Below are 20,427 nucleotides of genomic sequence, written 5' to 3'. Positions count from 1 at the left end.
TGCTGCAGGTTTCTTTAGTTGCGGCTTGTCTGGATTCTGGAATGTTAGGGGCCCTATTTGGGGAAAAAATGGGTACATTTAGAAAATTACAGCCACCCCCGGCGTTAAATCAGTACCACCCATGATTAATAATTAGGCCTTCCTCCAGCCCCAGGATTAAAATAATAGTATTCACATTTAATAAATAAACCTATTTCCCTCCCTACAAACAGCCCCAGCAATAAATTAATAGTATTTACATTTCAGAAATATACCTATTTCCCGCAACCGTCACTGCCATTAAATAATTCATAGGCACATTTAATAAAGGGACCTCATTCTCCCCAAACCACCCCATCTTAAATTAATTGTCCCCACTATTGTGTCTCTCCCCCCCCTTTTTCCTCATGCTGTGTCTCTCACCCTTTTTTCTTATACTGTGCCTTTCTCCCCCCTTTTTTCTCATGCTGTGCCTCTCCCCCTTTTTCCTTACTGTGCTTCTCTTCTCCCCCTTTTTCCCCCATAGTGTGCCTCTCCTCTCCCCCTTTTTCCCCCATAGTGTACCTCTCCTCTCCCCCTTTTTCCCCCATAGTGTGCCTCTCCTCTCCCCCTTTTTCCTCCATACTGTGCCTATTCTCCCCCTTTTTCCTCCATACTGTGCCTATTCTCCCCCTTTTTCCTCCATACTGTGCCTCTCTTCTTTCCTTTTACCTCCATACTGTGCCTCTCTTCTCCCCCTTTTACCTCCATACTGTGCCACTCTTCTTTCCTTTTACCTCCATACTGTGCCTCTCTTCTTTCCTTTTACCTCCATACTGTGCCTCTCTTCTTTCCTATTACCTCCATACTGTGCCTCTCTTCTTTCCTATTTCCTCCATAATGTGCCTCTCTTCTTTTCCTATTTCCTCCATACTGTGCCTCTCTTCTTTCCTATTTCCTCCATACTGTGCCTCTCTTCTTTCCTATTTCCTCCATACTGTGTGGGCAGCACAGTGGCCTAGTGGTTAGCACATCTGCCTCACAGCACTGGGGTCATGAGTTCAATTCCCGACCATGGCCTTATCTGTGTAGAGTTTGTATGTTCTCCCTGTGTTTGCGTGGGTTTCCTCCGGGTGCTCCGGTTTCCTCCCACACTCCAAAAACATACTGGTAGGTTAATTGGCTGCAATCAAAAAATTGACCCTAGTCTCTGTCTGTCTCCCTCTCTGTCTGTCTTTGTGTGAGTGTGTGTATATATTAGGGAATTTAGACTGTAAGCTCCAATGGGGCAGGGACTGATGTGAATGAGTTCTCTGTACAGCGCTGCGGAATTAGTGGCGCTATATAAATAAATGATGATGATGATGATGATGATGATGATACTGTGCCTCTCTTCTTTCCTATTTCCTCCATACTGTGCCTCTCTTCTTTCCTATTTCCTCCATACTGTGCCTCTCTTCTTTCCTATTTCCTCCATACTGTGCCTCTCTTCTTTCCTATTTCCTCCATACTGTGCCTCTCTTCTTTCCTATTTCCTCCATACTGTGCCTCTCTTCTTTCCTATTTCCTCCATAGTGCCTTTCTGCGTTATTCCCTTTTTTTTTTACTTACCTTTCTGTTAGCTTCTTTCTTCTCCTCTCTTCTGTCTTCTTTTTTCTTTCCTGGTCCTCTCCGCGCTGCTCCTCACTGAATGACAGGCGTGACTTGATGACGTCACGCCTGTCATTCAGTATCAACAGTGCAGAGAGGAGGGAGGAGGAGGGACGCCAGAGTAGTGTATCTTTTTTTTTTTTTTTACTACCCGGCTCCCCCCACCAACGAAGGGAGCCCCCCCCTTCCGCCGCCGCTACAAAGAAAAGTTTAAAAAAAAACAGTAGAAGTTATGCGCGTGGCGGCGGGGGGCCCTCGGAGAGAGGGGGGCCCGGGGCACGTGCCCCCTGTGCCCCCCCCTTAATCCGGCTATGGGTGTGATTGACTACTGGTGACCATTTAAGTTGTGCAGGAAATCTGCTGTGGATGCCCACCTTCCAAACCTCAGTGATCTTGCATGTGAGGACCATCATTAATATGGGCATAAATGTAGAATTATGCATAACTAATGTGCATGTTTGTGCTCTGTTTTTTAATTTATCCTTTTGCATTGTATGATCTTTTTCCAGTGTCAACCATATGCTAATCCAAACCATTTTTCTTAATATTACACATGTCGACTTTCCATGCTGCTAATTTACCGATGTTACATCTATTTCAATTATTATTTTTTCATCATAGCACAATCATATGTAATATACCAATTATTAAATGTACATTACCCTATCTTACATTTTTATATTCTATACCTATTTGTTAATAATGTTTGTGTTGCACTATCACATTACAAACAAGGAATGCTTGGAACATGAAGTATATGCATTCTTTGATGACAGATGACTCAAGTCTGAACATGCTGATCTTAGAAAGGTTAGTACAGATTCATACCATTAAGAATCAGTGATTAAGAAACATTTACTACCTAATATCACGTACTTAGATGCACTATTCTGAGATATGTATTTTGTTACTATGACTATAATGGAATGGTTAGAGTAGGAAATGTAATCATTTGGATGCAAACAATATTTGATTATTGGTCTGAACTAATGTCCCGTGTGTTTTGGGGGGTTCGGCCCAAGAGCTGATTGCCCCAATCTATTTATTTTGAACAGCCAGGTGTGTGTAGCTACATTCAAAACCTATCCTGTCGCTCAGCACTCGATGCAGCCTGTGTGTGGCCAGCATTAATTTGTAATTATCATATATCATATTGTGGGACTCATCCAGGGCCGGACTGGGACTAAAAATCAGCTGTTGATGAGCAGGAAAAAATTGTGTTACCGCGGTGTAGCGGCACCAAGAGCGTGGCCACATTATGTTGGGGCGTGGTCAACATGGGGCATTGATACATACATTATAATAAAACATTACATTTTTCGGGTCCTCCCCATCCACATCACGCCACCTCCCACCCCAGAAACACATTACAACACCCCAATCCACTGTACTTATCTATGCTTCTGCTGCTGCTGACATCCATCAGGGTGGGAACTTCCTGTTGAGTGAGCAGGGAAGCTCTTAGTCTCACAAGATTAAGAAATCTTATGCGACTTAGAGCTCCTCGGCTTGCTCTGCAGGCTGTGTCCTGTCCGGGAATTGGGAGCAACTATCAGATTCCTCCTGCTAACGAGAGCTGGATTAAGGCTCGGGGGGCCCTAGGCACGTAAGACAGGGGGCTCCTATGATGTAATATGGTTATTAGACACATTTTCAACAAATACACAGGCAATACTGTGAGCACTACTGTTACGTGCACACAGTTCTGCCTTCACAAGCAGTATAATGTGAAGTAGGACATACCTCGCAACTGTCCTTGCAGTCAGACCAAATCCCAACTAAGCGGGACAGTCACCCACCAAATTCAGGACAGTTGGCAGACTGTCCTGCTTTCTCCTACCTGTCTTGTCATTGTCACCGCTTGTGGCTGCTGGTGTCTTTAGATCAGTTGCTGCTTGTCTGGATCCTGAATAGTTGGGGTGCTTATTTGGAAAAAAAAATAGGTACATGATATTGAGAAAACTCCAACCAGCACCGCTGTTAAATCAATATAGCACCCACGTTTTAAAATTAGACCTCACTCCAGCCCCAACATTAAAATAATAGTCTTCACATTCAATAAATAACCCTATTTCCCTCCCTACATACAGCCCCAGCATTAAATTAATAGTATTTACATTTCATAAATATACCTATTTCCTGCAACCATCACTGCCATTAAATTCATAGTCACATTTAATAAAGAGACCTCATTCTCCCCAAACTCAGCCTCACATTCAATAGCCCCCAAACCACCCCATCTTAAATTAATAGTCCCTACTAGTACATTGCCCCACCATTACCCTGCAAACAAAATAGCACCCATTAATTAGCCACCATCTACCTCACATACTACATTGCCAAAAGCTCCCTGTGCGATCACACACACATTACTGTGCCCCTTCATCATCACCACGCTATGCCCCCTTATGATCGCACTGCGCCCTCCATGCTGCTTTTCCCCCTTCATCACACTCTGCCATGCTGCTTTTGCCCCTCCTCACCCTCTACCATGACCATGATGCTTTTACCCCCCTTCAAACTCTGCCATGCTGTTTTTGCCCCTCCTCACACTCTGCCATGCTGCTTTTGCCCCTCTTCATCACCCTATGCCATGCTGCTCCCGCCTTCTTCATCCCCCTGTGCCTTGTACCCCCCTTCTTTATTCCCCTGTGCCTTGTACCCCCCCTTCTTCCTCCCCCTGTGCCTTTTATCTCTCCCCCCTTTCTTCCTCCCCGTGTGCCTTTAATCACCCGCACTTTCATCCTCCCACTGTGCCTTTTATATCTCCCCCCCTTTCTTCATCCCCCTGTGCATTTTATCTCTCCCCCCACTTTATCATCCCCTTGTGCCTTTTATCACCCCCACTTCTTTATCCCCCTGTGCCTTGTATCCCCCTCCTTCTTCATCCTCCTATGCCTTGTATCCCTCACCCTCTTTCTTCCTCCCCCTGTGCCTTTTATCAACCCCCCTTTCATCATCCCCCTGTGCCTTATCTCCCTTCTTTATCCCTGTGTGTCTTTTTATTCCTGTGTGCCTTTTATCCACCCCCCCCCCCTCCGCTCTCCACTGCTTTATTAGCTTGTGCCTCTCTTTGTTTCTCCACTTTTTTACTTACCTCTGAATTGCTTTCTTTCATCTTTCTTTTCTTTTCTCTCTTCTGTCTTCTTTCTTCTCTCTTCCGTGTCGCCACTCCGACATTCAGTGCAAGTGGAGGGGGGAGATGGACGCAGGCACTGCGATCATGTGACTCACATGATTTCGCTCACGCGCCCCCCCCTGCTGCCGAAAAAGAAATAGCTAAAAAAAAAATAAAAAAAAAATCGAGTATTGAGTATACAAACTCACATGATCGCTGCGCAGGTTACCGGCCCCATACAGCCGTCGGCTTTTCTGGCAAGTGCCAGAAGTGCCAGATGGCCAGTCCGGCCCTTGACTCATCAACACTGACATTAGACAAATACAAGAGCCCAGTACAGCAGTAACTATATTACTCAGGCCTTGCTGTGACCTCCATGATCACAGTACACCTTGTTTTTAAACTGATTTTTGTTGGAAGAATCTTAGGAAAATTATGGTGAATTTCTTTTGTTTGTCCACTTTCTGTCTGACCATGGATTGATGGAGGAAAGCAAAGAAGTATATTTTAACAGAAACATACATACAATCTATGTTGTGAAGATGTTGTGACTTAGGTCAAAGTAATGTAGAAACACTATAGATAACTATAGAGCGCTTACAAACTTTCTCCTAGCTGTGTACACAGTAGTTAGGGAAAAGGAAGAATAGGTGCATACAATGGTTTTCTTTTCATATAATACATCTTTTATTATTATTATTGTTGTTGAAATAGCAGCGTAAATAATTGCAACATACCTCTGCTTCATCGTATTTTCTTTCTTCACATAAACTCTGTTTACAGAAATTACTCGCCCTTGATGGAGAATGGCTTCTCATTTTTAGTCGAATGTCATTTATTTCCCTTTCCAAAGCAGTAATCCTACAGACAGATGACAGTGTCTTTAATCACAACAAGTGTAACACACAGAAAAGCAAACTAAAATGAATTTCTCAGTGAACATTTTGCAGAGGTGCGAAGTTCCTCCGATATTAGTTCTGCTTCACCATTTTGCAGAATGCTACAGTATTCCACGTTGAATTTGTAAATTCCGCATTCGGGACTTTAGCAGAATTTGTAATCTATAGCTAGAGTTAGGGTGGACGACCCTGTCAAATCATCATGCTCATGGTAAAGCCAAATTACAGTGGAGAAGTGAGAGGTGTATTTTAGTATATTTGCAATATATATTGGACCGTTACAGTAGTAGACTAGGACATATACGTTTAAGTTCTTTTACTATGGCTATAAAATTGTGCATTTGAAGCAATGTTAACTTTTGAAATAAGGATGTCGTTCTCAGCAATTGTCATTGGTTTACAAGAAGTGGCAGAATTGAAGAGCAGGATAATTGTAAGTATCTGTGGCTGTAATCTTCTTGCATTTATTATGTATAGTATGCTTAATATCGTATAATATATATAATGTACTATGTAACCGTTACCTCCAGTTATGTATTTATGTATTTTACATATAGTACACTTGTATTGTTTTATATGTCGCAATATTCTTGTAGAATGTATAATGTTGCATCATGGCACATACCTATTACTGTCACAGACCACTGATAAGGGTCTAGAATGCTGATGTTCATTTATTTCACTAACTCGCAGTTTCAGTAAATCAGGATAGATATTGTTGTATTTCAAGTCAGACAATCTTGACTCCAAAAGCTGCACAATGTAAAATAAGAAAGGATGTTACATGGTTATTTTTTGGCATAGGATTATTTAAATGGTAAAGTTACCTATTTAAAAATAGAGGTTTACTTTGCAGACTATTTTCAATAAATGTTGAGATAGAGATTGTACCAACAGGGGTATTATCACACATTGAAGATTTTTAACACTATTATTATAGCACAGTACTACACACAATATTCAAAGACAAAGACAAAAGTGTGTATAACCAAAATTGAGAGAGTTTTGTTACGTGGTAATTTTTTGATCAGTTTGAAGTTTTAAAATGCCAGATGAACAATCCCACACATATGGGTACAATTCTTCAAAAACAACCGTATATATCCTGCACATTAACTGCCTGTTATATAGAGAGTAAACTATCCATACATTAAAATACAAAAGCGTCCTATTTTTGCCAACCAGTTATTTTTGAAAACAAGCACCTTATTGGTAATCAAATCTTCATCTCCTGCTCATCCATATTAGGGTTAGGGTTGTCCTCAGTTTTGAACTGAGCAGGGACAGAATAAGCTGTAGCCTATCAGAGCATTAGAAGGCTTACTGCAGCAGGAGCTGGGTCTCCTGGTGTGGGAGACAGTGATTGTCCACTTATGTGATTATATTAGTGAGGGCAGAGTTGTATGTGACAGGGTCATGATGTGAGTAGGGACATGGAGGCAGGAATACACAGAGAGTTAGGCTCCAATCATATAACTATTATAAAATAATAATTTAGGAAAACCGTATGTCAATTACAATAACAGTGGCAGAAGTATAGGGAGTGCAGTGGTCACTATAGTTCCAGGAGGCAAGGGGGCCCCAAAACCACAGGTTGCCTCCCTCTTGTTAGACCTTGACTATGTTCTCAGAAGAGCAAAATGTTGGAGTCTTCTGAGCCAATGAATGTGCAGTGGGACATGTCCTGGAACACGCATTCTCTGAAGAGGCTCTCGCTCTGCTCTCCGGGAGCCCAGAAAGCTAGAGCGACATTCGCTGTTCCGCCCAAATGACAAAATATAGTATAATATAAAATATGTAGAGCAATGAAGTTTTTCGTGAAGATGGACCTGCATAACTGTGGCATAGTAAACGGTTATAGAAAAATAAGGTGAAAAGCCAACATAGAAACATGGTATTCTTCCATTAAGTTAATAAATCCCTTTGTTTAAACATACCTCTTGTCTCATCAGCAAACTCTCAAGTGTCACTTTACTACTGGTAATCTCACTGTCTCGCTGCTGCAGGCAATTCCTCTGATGTTCTAGAGCATGGTGTGCATTCCTAAGGCTTTGTCCCAGAGCTGATCTTCGCTTCTCTGATCTTATTATCTCATTTTTCAGCTCACTCTCCAGAATTCCACCACGGGAAGAACAATTTTGTGAATCATAAAAATCAGTGCTAGATTCACTGGAAGTTAAAATAAGGGATATCCATACAAATTTACCTCTGTTAGCCATAGAAAATGTAAAGGTACAAAACAAATATTTACAGAAAATTGGTGTTAAAAATATATGGGTGGAGGTGTGATCATTTTAAACACAATTCAAGATTTTGAGAATGTGCTATATACTGTACTTTAGTCATAGTTCCACACATATTTGAATCCCTTGTCAACCTGAAGTGCATCAAAGTCTGCTTTTTATTAATTTCAAAGCAACCCCATCATAACCAAGCCAGTTGCAAATGCAGATAGCATGGAAATGTTGAATTGATATCAGAGCAATGTTGTGACACTATTGATTAACCATCCTGTCTAAATTCTCAGAGTCCAAGCCCCAGCTACTACTGTAGATCACCAGGACAGAGCATAAGATGTATTATTAGTATGTATTATTACCCAGGTGTTTACTATGCTGGTTGATAAGCATATGGGCACTCTGCTGGGCAGACTTACATATTATTGCATAGGTGCTGTCTGGGCTTGAATATAATTGTTTGGGAACTCTGCTGGGATGGTAAAAAATCATATAAATATTGCTGGCTGATATATAATTACATGGACATCTATACTGGCCATTTCATAACCATGTGGACATGTCTGCTGGGTGATACATAATTATGTGGGTATCTTTGGCTGGTACATAATCTTATGGGCATCTCTGCTGTCTCAGACAAAGGGTAACATTTGGCAGTGTAATTTTCTTTTCTTTTAAACCAGCATATTTTCAAACAAAATATCAGTTGCCTTTCAGTTACATTTTGTATACATTATCTTAACATCGTCATAACTGACGGCTGGAGTACGGTTTCCATACATTTTGACATGCACACTGTAATTTGTTCACAATATAAGTCTTTAGGTAATTTTTACACCTGTTATAAGAACCTATTTCCACTTATTTTGGTTTTTTTTAATGCATCAGTTGTCTAAGCTATGGGAAAATAAGCACAGAGTTAAAGATTTTGATCGGAAAAAAGGGATTGCCTTGGGAAAGCCCGAGGCCCTAAGTAAGATTGGAGTAGGATCAGGAAAGGGAGATAAAGTAGTCTCCCTCCGCTGCTTTCATTTAACTAAATGAGTCAGTCATTGCAGCAAAATGTGTGTATTACGTGTCTAATTCAGTAATTGTGCCAGGAGGAAACCTGTACTCTTTCTCTGCAATAATGGCAGTGGGTAAGCATGTTGAGATACTGGCCAATACTAGAGTTTCCATTGTGAAAATCTCCCTCATAGCAAAAAAGATTCAGTGGATCTCCCAGTCATATATTGCGCTTCACTTTCCCACACCTTAAAATCGTGGTAGGAAAGGCAAGGACAAGGGTATAAAAGGAAGTTTCTGGTAACCTTTGAGGATTTTAAGATGGCAAAGGTGTACAGCGAAATTTGCAGGGGGCAGCTACAGTGGACCAGTGGGACAGAAAGGGCAGTGATGGAGTAGGGAGGCTGATGGATAGCTATTCTTAGGATCTGATGTCTTTGTAAGACTTTGTGTTGCATGGAACAGCAAGAAGGAGAAGTTGTTGTAAACGCCTGAACTGTAATTAGCTGTGTGCAAAGCTCCAGAATTTTATAGACGTAAAGCTAGTCAACGATGAGTATTACGTTGGCTGTCAGGATGTAAACTCTCATGAGCAGGGCCCTCTTTCCTTGTGTTCTCCTTCTAATATTCCACCATCCTCTGTACCTCTTGGCCTGCTGCCTTAGCACTGTTTTCTTAAGCTTAAGCCTACTTCTCACTGATTACTATTATCACTCTCTCTCACTGTCCCACAAATAATTTGATATGCATTATCATGTTACTTGTATTTTGTATTGATTAATTATGTATGGTATTTTGTTCTTCAGAGTATTGCAACTAAGGAGTAAAGGGAGTATTAAAACATGCATGCATGATCCACGCTGAAACCCAATTATTTGAACAGTTGATAACCAGATATGAAATTTCCTGGTTGGAAAAAAGTGAAGCGTTACTGTAGTTCAAGTGATGAACTGAAACACTTTCTTGCACACTACCTACATATATTCAGTATGCAAAATCATGTACATTTATAATCTAAATTACCTTAGACATCCGCTGTCAAGTTCATCTGATTGGTAAATTGAAATTCTCCTTCTTGGTGATCTGCATCCAAATGGATTAAGAAGGTTCTAAATATAGCAAAAGTCAGCACATATTTTATTATCAGAAAAAATAGTGTAAGATATGATCAATATACACAACTATAAGTATGTTATGAAGGGTTAACTAGCTTTCTTCCTCCATGCTCTATTTTTCATACCCTTTTTAATAGCACACAATGGGTCTGATTTGATAAGGAATTTAAAGCAAAAAAAAGGTGTAACTTTGCACCTTGGCAAATCCATGCTGCATTGAAGGGGTAGATAAGTTTAAAATGTAGTGACGGATTTATAGTTGGGGTAGGACATGACCTAGAACTTCTTTAAATTCCAGTGTAAAAATAAAGCTATATCAAGTATGTGTGTGCAACACAAAAAAAACAGCCAGTATTTAACTATAATACTTATATAATAAAAATAATAAAATTAGTTTGCACCCCTTGCATTGTAACATGGTGTCTCCAGGAGAAAATTTAGTCCCTTTTTGCTTTATTTTCCATAACAAATAAGGCCCAATATGTATTATGATCATCAAATAGAGGAAATCTTTATATTTCCCTGGAGAACAGAAATATTTACCTACACCACTGCTTGCTCCCCTGTCATTGTCATCTCACCAAGTATTTCCCTTTGCTCTATCTAAGTACACATAATTACAAATTTGTATAGGTATGTGCATGTAAACCAACATATATATAGAAATAAAAGTAATTTTTTTGCCAGTTGAAGTAAATGTAGCATAGTATAACCCACTTTTAATCCTCCACTACAGTCCTCTTGTATTTGTCCTTATTTATTTTTTTTATTCTAAAATTTGTTTATATCTTATGGTAACTGCATTTTATATATGATTCAGGGCCCACAGGGCTATCGAAACTTAAATAGAAACATTATGTTTTTTCAAGAGACACACATCTCTGCCAATAAACACCTCTCACTTGACTCTAGAACATATCCTGAGGTTTATTGTTCCTTCCATCAGCCTATATACAACAAAATAGCTATTATGTTAAGAACGTCGCTTCCTCTTGAGATCTCTACTTCTAGATCAGACAAGGAGGGCAAGAATATTATCTTAGAAGGGAAGTCATCAAGAAGTTACCCTAGTAAATACCTGTGTCCCTAAATTGGTAAAAAGCTCTTTTTCTCAATAACGTTTTGCAGAGTTAGCTAAAATGAAAAAGGGATCTGTTCTTCCAGCATCTACCAGGAATCAGACAGATTGGTCCAATTACAGTCCTTTCATTGCAACCTGGATCCAGAGTGACATGCAAAATACCCAACCTCCAAAGGTTATATTTTCTTTTACAGTACACACAAATCTTATTACAGAATTGACCTTCTCCTGGGGTGCAGTCATTTTATTCAACTTATGTGCCAAGTAAACATCATCAAAAATTCCTGTTCTGACTACTCATTTGTCTTGAGTTTCTTCATTGCTCAAAGGGAGACCTCAAGGAGATTTAATGAAACCATTCTGATTCTTCCTTAGTGCCGCACTGAGATTACTGGGACATTACAAGATTACTTCTTGGTCTCATGCCAGATGTTTCAGTGTCCACTGTATGGGAAGCTAATAAAGCCATAGTTAGAGGCACAATTATCAGTTTCACCACCTACTGCAAACACAAACAAATTAATTAATTTACTAACCATTTAGATACAATCATTAGAACACTATCTAAATGCCAACTTGAACAACTGACTGCACTTAGAGGGGAACTTAACTCACGTTTAGCTGAGGAAACTGAGAGAAGGGTTTACTAGTTAAAGATTCTTTGAAAATAGTAACAAGTCAGGCGCTCTCTGTTGACCAATAAGCTGAAGGCTAGTAGAGTGTCCCAAACCATATATGCCATGAAAAGCAAAAAAGGAATGAAACACTATGGCCTTGATTCAAAGTAAGACATCCATCCATTTGTTTGTGCATATTTGCATTTTTTCGCACTGTGCATGCTCAAAGAGTGAATGCAAGAAACTGCGGCTATTCAGACCTGCAAATTTTTGGCACTTACGATACCTTACCCCTGAAAAGACATGATAGGGAAGGGTATGAGTGTTCTAACTTAGGCCATGTACATTAAGGACGTGTTAGAGCAATTGAAAATGAATTTAGATGGAACGTAGCTGCAGATATGGCTGAAAAAGTGGTTTCATTTGTGGGTGGTCAGGGGCAGGTGTAAGCAGATGATGATGACAAACACCAGAACGAGTGAACCTCTTGTAATTAGAAGTTTGCAAATGATTTGCAGATGGTTATGGAGACTTTGTAGTCGCTCGGCCATAGATAAGAAAATAATTTTTTTGAATGCACATCAGGAAGTTGTTCCTGCTGTATTAGCTAGGTTGTTCAAGTTTAAATGATGATTCATAGGAATTGCCTTAATAATATACAAAATAAAAGGTATATAAGTTAAGCTTACGCTTGCATTCCACTCTAGAAGCATCAGGACCAGACTGTTTCCCAATATCATATTTGAACACCGGATATCATGCCCATTCATGTTCTACACACTGGAGGCATATAGATTTTGGGGAGAGATTTTTCACACTATTTAGAAGTTATATTTTAATCGTCCACATCAATATTGGCAAATTGATTGATATCAGTTGGAAAAGGGATGAAACAATATTGTCCTCTTTCCTCTTTGGTTTTTGCCATCAAGACTAAATGAGCAGCAGCTGGACTTAGACAAAATGTGAAAGGGTTGCCGTCTTTTCAGACCCATTTAAAGTCTTTACAAACTAGCCCTTGTTAGATATAAACTCATATACCTGGAAGGTGAGTGCATCTGATTTTACATGCATTTTGATAGTGTTTAAACAGTATATGTTACTGTAGGACCTGCATATAATGAGGCACCATTAAAGCTGGCATGGAGGCGTAAATGTTTTGAGCAAAATATGAACTAATACCTCATGTTTTCAATTTGCTAGATATATACAGAAATGAAGCGGTAAAGAGAAGCACTGAAAATAACAGGTTTTTTTATTTGTATACACATAGGGCATTTATATTTCCATACAGCTGGTAACAGGTATAATATGAGATTAACCGAATAATAGCTTATTTATTTTCCGATCACTATGAAAGCCCACCACTGGATTACTGTCCTGAATTGACTGGGATTTTTCTTAGCCACAAAACAATCACAAGCTTTGAGTGTTATAAAATGCTTGTGATTGTGTGACTGGTTAATAGGACTCTTGGTCAGTCCAGGTCACAGACATTCAGTATTGTGAGCTCATAACAAGCAGTTGTGTTCGCTTTTTAGTGTGTTTCCCACATTGGATTACAAATAGATAAGGACCATAGAAAGAGTTTATTTAATAAAAAAAAAAGTAGTAAATGAGGGTTTGTAGAATGTCTGTGTTTATTAGTTATACTATTTTGGTATAAGGGACAGGGGTCCAAGGGACCTCAGTCCTTTATACTGGGACCACAAGGGTTGCAAATTTTCCACTCAAGGGGTCCTAATATTTTTCATTAACTCAGACTCTGTGTTTTAAGCGCAGGGGTGGCAGTCTCTGGGAGGGGGCAAGCTCTCAGAGGCTCCAGCGAGAACCAGATTAAGTGGGAGGGAGCCCCGCGAACCAGGTACTGTATGGTTTTTGGAGCTGCCCCCAAATGTCGGCATACAGGGGGCAGCACAGGTTCCCACATTTAAGTGCTACATCGGCACCATCCGTCTAAGGTCCCGCCACACCAGTATTATTGTAATACCATGCGTGCATGCAATTTTTTTCTAGGCTTCTGTAATGATGACACCGCTGTCACTGTGAAGAAGAGCAGAGAAAAGCCACGCGACCTCCCGGTAACTCAAGATCTGCGGTAGAGGGCCCAAGTGAGAATTCGGAGGTGCCAGGTGGCTGTAGAAACCCAGGAGGGGATGTGTATTTGTGTTAAAGTCAATTGAAGCTACAAAGGACCAGAAAGAGGCTGCTATCTCCTTGGAGAGTGGAAAACAAGCCCAGACCGCCTAGCACTGGAGCTGGATGGGGATTTGGAAAGAGTAGGGGGTTGAGCATGCTGCAAATCTCCGCTGAGTGGCTTAAATATATAAAATGTAGGCCTTTTAGCATAGAATTGCATTTTTAGGCACTCTGCAATCAACGTGATATAAAAAGCTTCATATACACACAAGCGACACCTAATAAAAATAGACCCAATATGCCCCACTCTCATTATTTATTTAGGCTAAAGACTAATCTCGGAAAGTATTTTAGGAGAAAACGAGAAAAGCTCATTCAATTGAGAGGGGTTGTACAGTCATAGTCAAAAGTTTTGAGAACGACACAAGGATTGGTTTTCACAAAGTTTGCTGCCTCTGTGTTTTCAGACCTTTTTGCCAGATGTTGCTATGGGGCACTGAAGTAAAATTAAAAGCATTTCATAAGTGTCAAAGTCTTTTATTGACAATTACATTAAGTTTATGCAAAGAGTACGTATTTGCAGTGTTGACCCTTCTTTTTGAAGACCTCTGCAATTCGCCCTGGCACATACTGACTGATGGACGCCCATTCTTGCCTAATCAATGCTTGGAGTTTGTCAGAATTTTTGGGATTTTGTTTGTCCACCCGCCTCTTGAGAATTGACCACAAGTTCTCAGTGGGATTAAGGTCTAGGGAGTTTCCTGGCCATGGACCCAAAACTTCGATGTTTTGATCCCAGAGCCACTTAGCTATCACTTTTGCCTTATTGCACAGCTGCTCCATCATGCTGAAAAAGGCATTGTTCATCACCAAATGGTCCTTGGATGGTTGGGAGTAGTTGCACTTGGAGGATGTTTTGGAACCATTCTTTATTCATGTTCTTAGGCAAAATTGTGAGCGAGCCCACTCCCTTGACTGAGAAGCAACCCTACACATGAATGGTCTCAGGATTCTTTACTGTTGGCATAACACAGGACTGATGGTAGTGCTCACCTTTCCTTCTCCAGACAAGTATTTTTCAAATGCCCCAAACAATCCGGAAACAGATTCATCAGAGAAAATGACTTTACCCCAGTCCTCAGCAGTCCAATCCCTGTACCTTTTGCAGAATATCAATCTGTCCCTGATGTTTTTCCTGGAGAGAAGTGGCTTCTTTGCTGGCCTTCTTGACACCAGGCCATCCTCCAAAAGTCTTTGCCTCACTGTGCGCATAGATGCATTCACACTTACCTTAGGAGATGATCCTGGGTGGACATTCTTGGGCGCCCTGAAGCCTCATTGAACTTTTCTCCTTGAAGTTCTTGATGATCTGATAAATCGTTGATTTAGGTGCAATTTTACTAGCAGCAATATCCTTGCCTATGAAGCCCTTTTTGTACAAAGCAATGGTTACTGCGCGTGTTTCCTTGCAGATAACCACGGTTTATAGGGGAAGAAAAATGATTTCAAGCACCATCCTCCTTTTAAAGTTTCCAGTCTGTTATTCTAACTCAATCATCATGACAAAGTTATCTCCAGCCTCATCCTCATCAACACTCTAACCTGTGCAAACGAGAAAATCACTGACCTAATGTCAGCTGGTCCTTTTGTAGCAGGGCTGAAATGCAGTGGAAATGCTGTTTTTGGGACAAAGTTCATTGTTATGGCAAAGACGGACTTTGGAAGTAATTGCAATTCATTTGATCACTCTTCATGACATTCTGGAGTATATGCAAATTGCCATCATAAAAACTGAGACAGCAGACTCTGTGAAAATAATATTTGTGTCATTCTGAAAACTTTTGGGCATGAATGTAATAAATGGGTAGGGCATTTGTCAGTTCTGAAACATTAACACCTTCCACAATACACTGCGTGTTGGTTCTTCTGGACAATTTTCCAGACTGCTGGCGGGTACCTCGTAGGACTCACGTTTGCTGGCTCCTGGTACTTACAGTACATTATCATGTGCTGTTGAGAGGCAAACTATTTTTTTTATATACTCAATAAATTTTAAATAAATTGTGTGCTTTTAGTTGCTTGTTTATGCTAAATAAATGGAAATGCACCATATCCTTTGGTTTTGTTTCATCTCTTTATTTCGGAAACTAAATCTAAAGATTCAAGTGAGAATCAAGGTCAGAGAGGTGAAAAGATAGATGCTTATCCGCAGCTACAGAGACTAAAGACAAGGATCCCTGCGCTTGGTGAATTTACTACATGTCTGGAAATGGCTTATAGCCAGGTAGTGCTACAATACAGGGTGGGGCGATTTATTATCTCCTCCACACTTTATTCTATGATACTACTGTTATGGAGAAAATATTTTTGCACTTAGATTTTTTTTCTGATATATCAGAGACTTTATTTACCATTGGTCATAGTTGTTTATATTATTTCTTTACCAATATTGCTGTACAGATATTTTTAAACACCATAGTTCCATTCCTAATTTTTATGCTTGTACTGGATTTGGAGTGTGGTGGTACGTCATAGACTTTGCTAAATGAAGGTGGTGTAAGACCTTGATGTGTTTATTTGTTTTAGTAGTACTCATTTATTGCAGTTGCTTAAGTCCATTACATCTAGTTGTAAAAGCTTTTACAGGTGCTGTATGACCATGAACGCCAATTCACCACTACTGCAACCTATAATAAACTCTAACAATTCCTCAAATACTTCAAGTTATGTACTGAATCTCAGACAATTGTACCAAGAAGAGAAATTGAACATAACATTATCCAGTTTATGGAATAGTCCCAAAACTTTACTATGGACCAGTAATCTCCTCATATTAGGCCCCAGCCTTGCTAGCTTTATTGTTACAATCTGGTAGTGAGAACATAAACAAGGTTTCTGTGCTATTAATGGGATGTGAATAGAACTCATGGAACTGTATGTGCAACGAGAGGCTCTAAGTTACTTGTGAGATATAGATAGATATATATATATATTTTGATCTTCCCCAATACATTTTGTTTGTTTAGAATTAATTTGGTTGGTATTAACCCATATCCTTCTCGTAACTCAGTCCCAAGGTTTCATAAACTATTGCGCAATATAACTGCTATATATACACATTTGCACAACTGAAACATCATAATAAATTTTATGGACACTTTGGATTGCAGCATAAAAACAGAATATGTGCTACCTGAAATCTCCTGGTTACCTGCAAATAAGTATACAGCTAAACATCTTATGAATATCGACAACTTACCATGATGAAAGTCTATGCTCCAAATTTCTTGACAGAGTACGTCTGTTTAATTTTCAGTAATCTTGATCTGGCACACAATATATGCCACTAGTCCAAGGACTATAAAGTGCAGTGTTATGATTAGTGTTCTCATTTCAATTCTCCTACATGTTATCGAAAGTATCGGTCTCCAGGAGAAACACCCCGCCCACCAACATGAGGTTAAAGAAAACTCAGTCAAGCTTTACACTTGCTGAGTTAAACATTGAAGAGAATGAGTAAGTAACCTAACAAGTATGTGAATGTTTGTCCAATGATAACATTGCTAATACTATGTGGACTTGAATAAAGACATACAGACAGGGAGATTTTCAGATGTGTATTAGTGATTGTAGTTACTTGAATGGGTACACAGCTATATATGCCAAAATCAATCTTCCACTTCTTTCAGGCAGGGCACCCTTTGATAGCTGAGAATTGTGAATTAAGGGTAGTTGTGTTACTTTAAACTATGTTTAAAGAAATAATAATAGCAAAACAGTAAAAAAGCTGTACAGAAAATTATGAACTAAAAGCTTTCTATGCAGCATAAAAACTTTCAAATGTAGTTGCATTCACAAGCCCTAAAGGCCAAAACCTAAAAACAAACAATGAAAGACAGCAGTACATACTAAAATAGTTTTATGCTCCTTCTGCCCCTCATGGTCCTCAAAAAGGTCAGCGGGTCTTTGCACTCCCTGCAGTTTTCTCATGCTGCAGCAGCTCAGCTATCTGCAGGTTATACTACAACTTGACACTGTAGCTGCTTTTACTCTGCTTGAACTGTAGAAAATTTAAACTGTGCGGAATAAATAAGCTATTCTGTTGCTTGCAGCTACAATTTCATGTGACGGAAAATGTAACTTTCTGTTCACTGTAGCCTGGTACTCCCTAAGATGTGGGGCACCCTTTGCAGCTCTATGACGGTGCTGTCAAGACAGTTCACATGGTGGAATAGTGACAGAAGTTAAACTATAAATAATATTGAAAGCAGAGACATGTTTATGTTATTTTGACATACCAGTGAACCAGGGTGCATAGGGTGAAATAGTTCCTTGAAATCTATAATTTTAGTACACAGAAGAATAAAAAAGCACTTTACAATGGAATGTAACATATGTGCATATCATTTGCTACAATAGACTTATACAGATAGGCTGATTAATTAAGGAAAGTAAATGCCGATGTGTGTCGTTTTCTGCGCATGCTCAGAACCAGACCATACGCCAGTGAACGCAAGAACATCCAATTCACCTTTGAGCACAAAGGACCCTTACGACTACCTAAGATTTTCATGGGTGGAATGAGGAGGGGAATGGGCGTATGCAGGTTGCCGATGTACAGTAGGTGTGTGCCAAGCTCGAGCAAAGCAGCAATGCCTGATTCAAGCTTTTGGCATCCCAAAGCTACGTGTTTTTCTGCCGTATAACTTGCATGAGCTACAGGCAGGTATAAGTGCCGACTACTAGTTAGTGATGAAGGCTATGTATACATGCTAGAACATGTGTTTTGTAATTATGAGCAACTGTAAAAATGCATTCTATGTACAACTGACATTAATAGCATCCTAATAAATATTTTTTATTGTGGGAGGGGGGTGGGAAAAAATATGATTTATTTTTTCTTTGCGTTCTGCTGGGACTTTATATTCCACAAATGTAAAGGAAGTATCCTGCAGTAGTGTCTTGTCTGTCAGAGCAGAGCGCACCTAGATCAATATTCAGCAAAAGACTTTTCTTCATATTCACTCCTTGTTGAATACAGACGTGCATATTGTGGGCAGTAAAAAAAAAACATTGAAAAAAATAAATAAAAAAAACCTAAAAACATGTGTTTTGCGTGCCTAAATCTGTCCCAAAAAGTCTATTACAATAGAAAAAATGGTTAATAACACTGAAAAGCAGACAAAAGTGCATTAGAAAACACAGTGCCAATGCACTGACAAAGTATTTTAACTTCAAGTAGTAAAATCTCCAAAAGATCAAGCTTATTAAAAATGAGCACATGAAATGGGTAAGTCTGGTTCTGAAAACTCAGATGCTACAATCCTCCTCCAGCACGCAAAAGCAACATAGGGCCATCTTAACAGCATCATAGGCCCCCAGGCAAAGCAGTGCACCAGGAACCATATATATATATATATATATATATATATATATATATATATATATATATATATATATATATATACACACACATACAAGTTAACCCGTGCATGATACTCATGCATTCTAGTCAAATCAAGCTACTTAAGGTGTTAAAAAGGTTCTTGTCATGCATTTGGGCCTAGCCCAGGCCTCCCCAGGGGAGGAGCGTTACTTCCCGACGCAAGCGCCCTTTTGTAACGTGGTTTTGTCCACATGTCACAACCTCATCATTTTTCTCCATCACCTCATCCTTCATCTTCATCGCCACATCCTTCATCAAGCTACTTAAACTGTTAAAAACTCCCGATTGTCACCCCTGGCAACCACCAACCACTCCCAACTGTCACTTCTCCTTCAAGAAATATATAGGTCAGTGTATAACTCTGCCCAGCAGGTGGCGCTGCAGCTTGGTTTTTTTTTCCCACACACGCCACTAGGCATTTATATAGTAGATATATATATATATATATATATATATATATATATATATATATATATATATATATATATATATATATGTGCTCACTCAGCGTCCCTTCAATTAGATCATCAAATCCCCCTTATCTTACCTTTCAATTGCCTTGCTCTCCGAGTCCGATCCCCTTCTCTTCTTTTTCTGAGTCCTCGCTAAGTCGCTGTTCTCCGTTCTGCGCTCCTCCATGCTGTGCTCGCAGTGAATAGTGTATCAATCCTGGCCAGGTAGATTTGGTACACAAGCTGACAATCAGGGCTGTCTTTCCGACTGGGCACAATGGACAGGTGCCCGGGAGCCCAGCGGGCAAGGGGGCCCCAGGCGGGACTCTCAATGAAAATGAAAAATCCTGTAAAAAAACAAAACTAAAAAAAAAAAACTTACCTTTTGCGACGGTCAGGTGATCAGGTCAGGTGGCGATCCGGCACCCTCCCTGGTCCCCTCTTCCGTGCTGCGCTCTCAGTGAATATCGGGCGTGCCCGGTCGGAAAGATAGCCCTGATGGTCAGCTTGTGTACCAAATCTCACTGGCTAGGATTAATACACCACACAATTTCAATACATGCGTTTTCAGATCCACACTTCCTCATTTTATGTGTCTGTTGTGCGAGTACTCACAAGACCAGGACCACTGAAAGGAAACTTGGGCTCCAGTGGGGCAGATTCTTGTGCTGCCCCTTGCTGTGTGCACAGCCTGTGGGTGGAAGTGTAGC

The 20,427-nt window shown here is 40.0% G+C and overlaps 1 protein-coding gene across 1 annotated transcript in view; it reads right to left on the bottom strand.

Moving 5' to 3' along the window:
• Positions 1-15,135, bottom strand: part of LOC142141449 (uncharacterized) — a 63,451-nt gene extending 48,316 nt beyond the window's left edge. Inside the window, exons 1-6 of the mRNA XM_075199991.1 lie at positions 15,110-15,135; positions 11,967-11,973; positions 9,891-9,976; positions 7,563-7,794; positions 6,251-6,378; positions 5,464-5,587 (exon numbers count right to left, since the gene is read on the bottom strand). Of these exons, the coding sequence (XP_075056092.1) occupies positions 5,464-5,587; positions 6,251-6,378; positions 7,563-7,794; positions 9,891-9,976; positions 11,967-11,973; positions 15,110-15,135 (603 nt within the window). The remainder of the gene's footprint in view (positions 1-5,463; positions 5,588-6,250; positions 6,379-7,562; positions 7,795-9,890; positions 9,977-11,966; positions 11,974-15,109) is intronic.
• Between the last annotated feature and the right edge of the window lie 5,292 nt (positions 15,136-20,427).

Source organism: Mixophyes fleayi, chromosome 1 (assembly GCF_038048845.1).
Source record: "Mixophyes fleayi isolate aMixFle1 chromosome 1, aMixFle1.hap1, whole genome shotgun sequence".
NCBI lineage: Eukaryota > Metazoa > Chordata > Amphibia > Anura > Limnodynastidae > Mixophyes > Mixophyes fleayi.
Note: the sequence above shows the minus strand (reverse complement) of the source record. Positions and strands in the feature narration are given on the sequence as shown.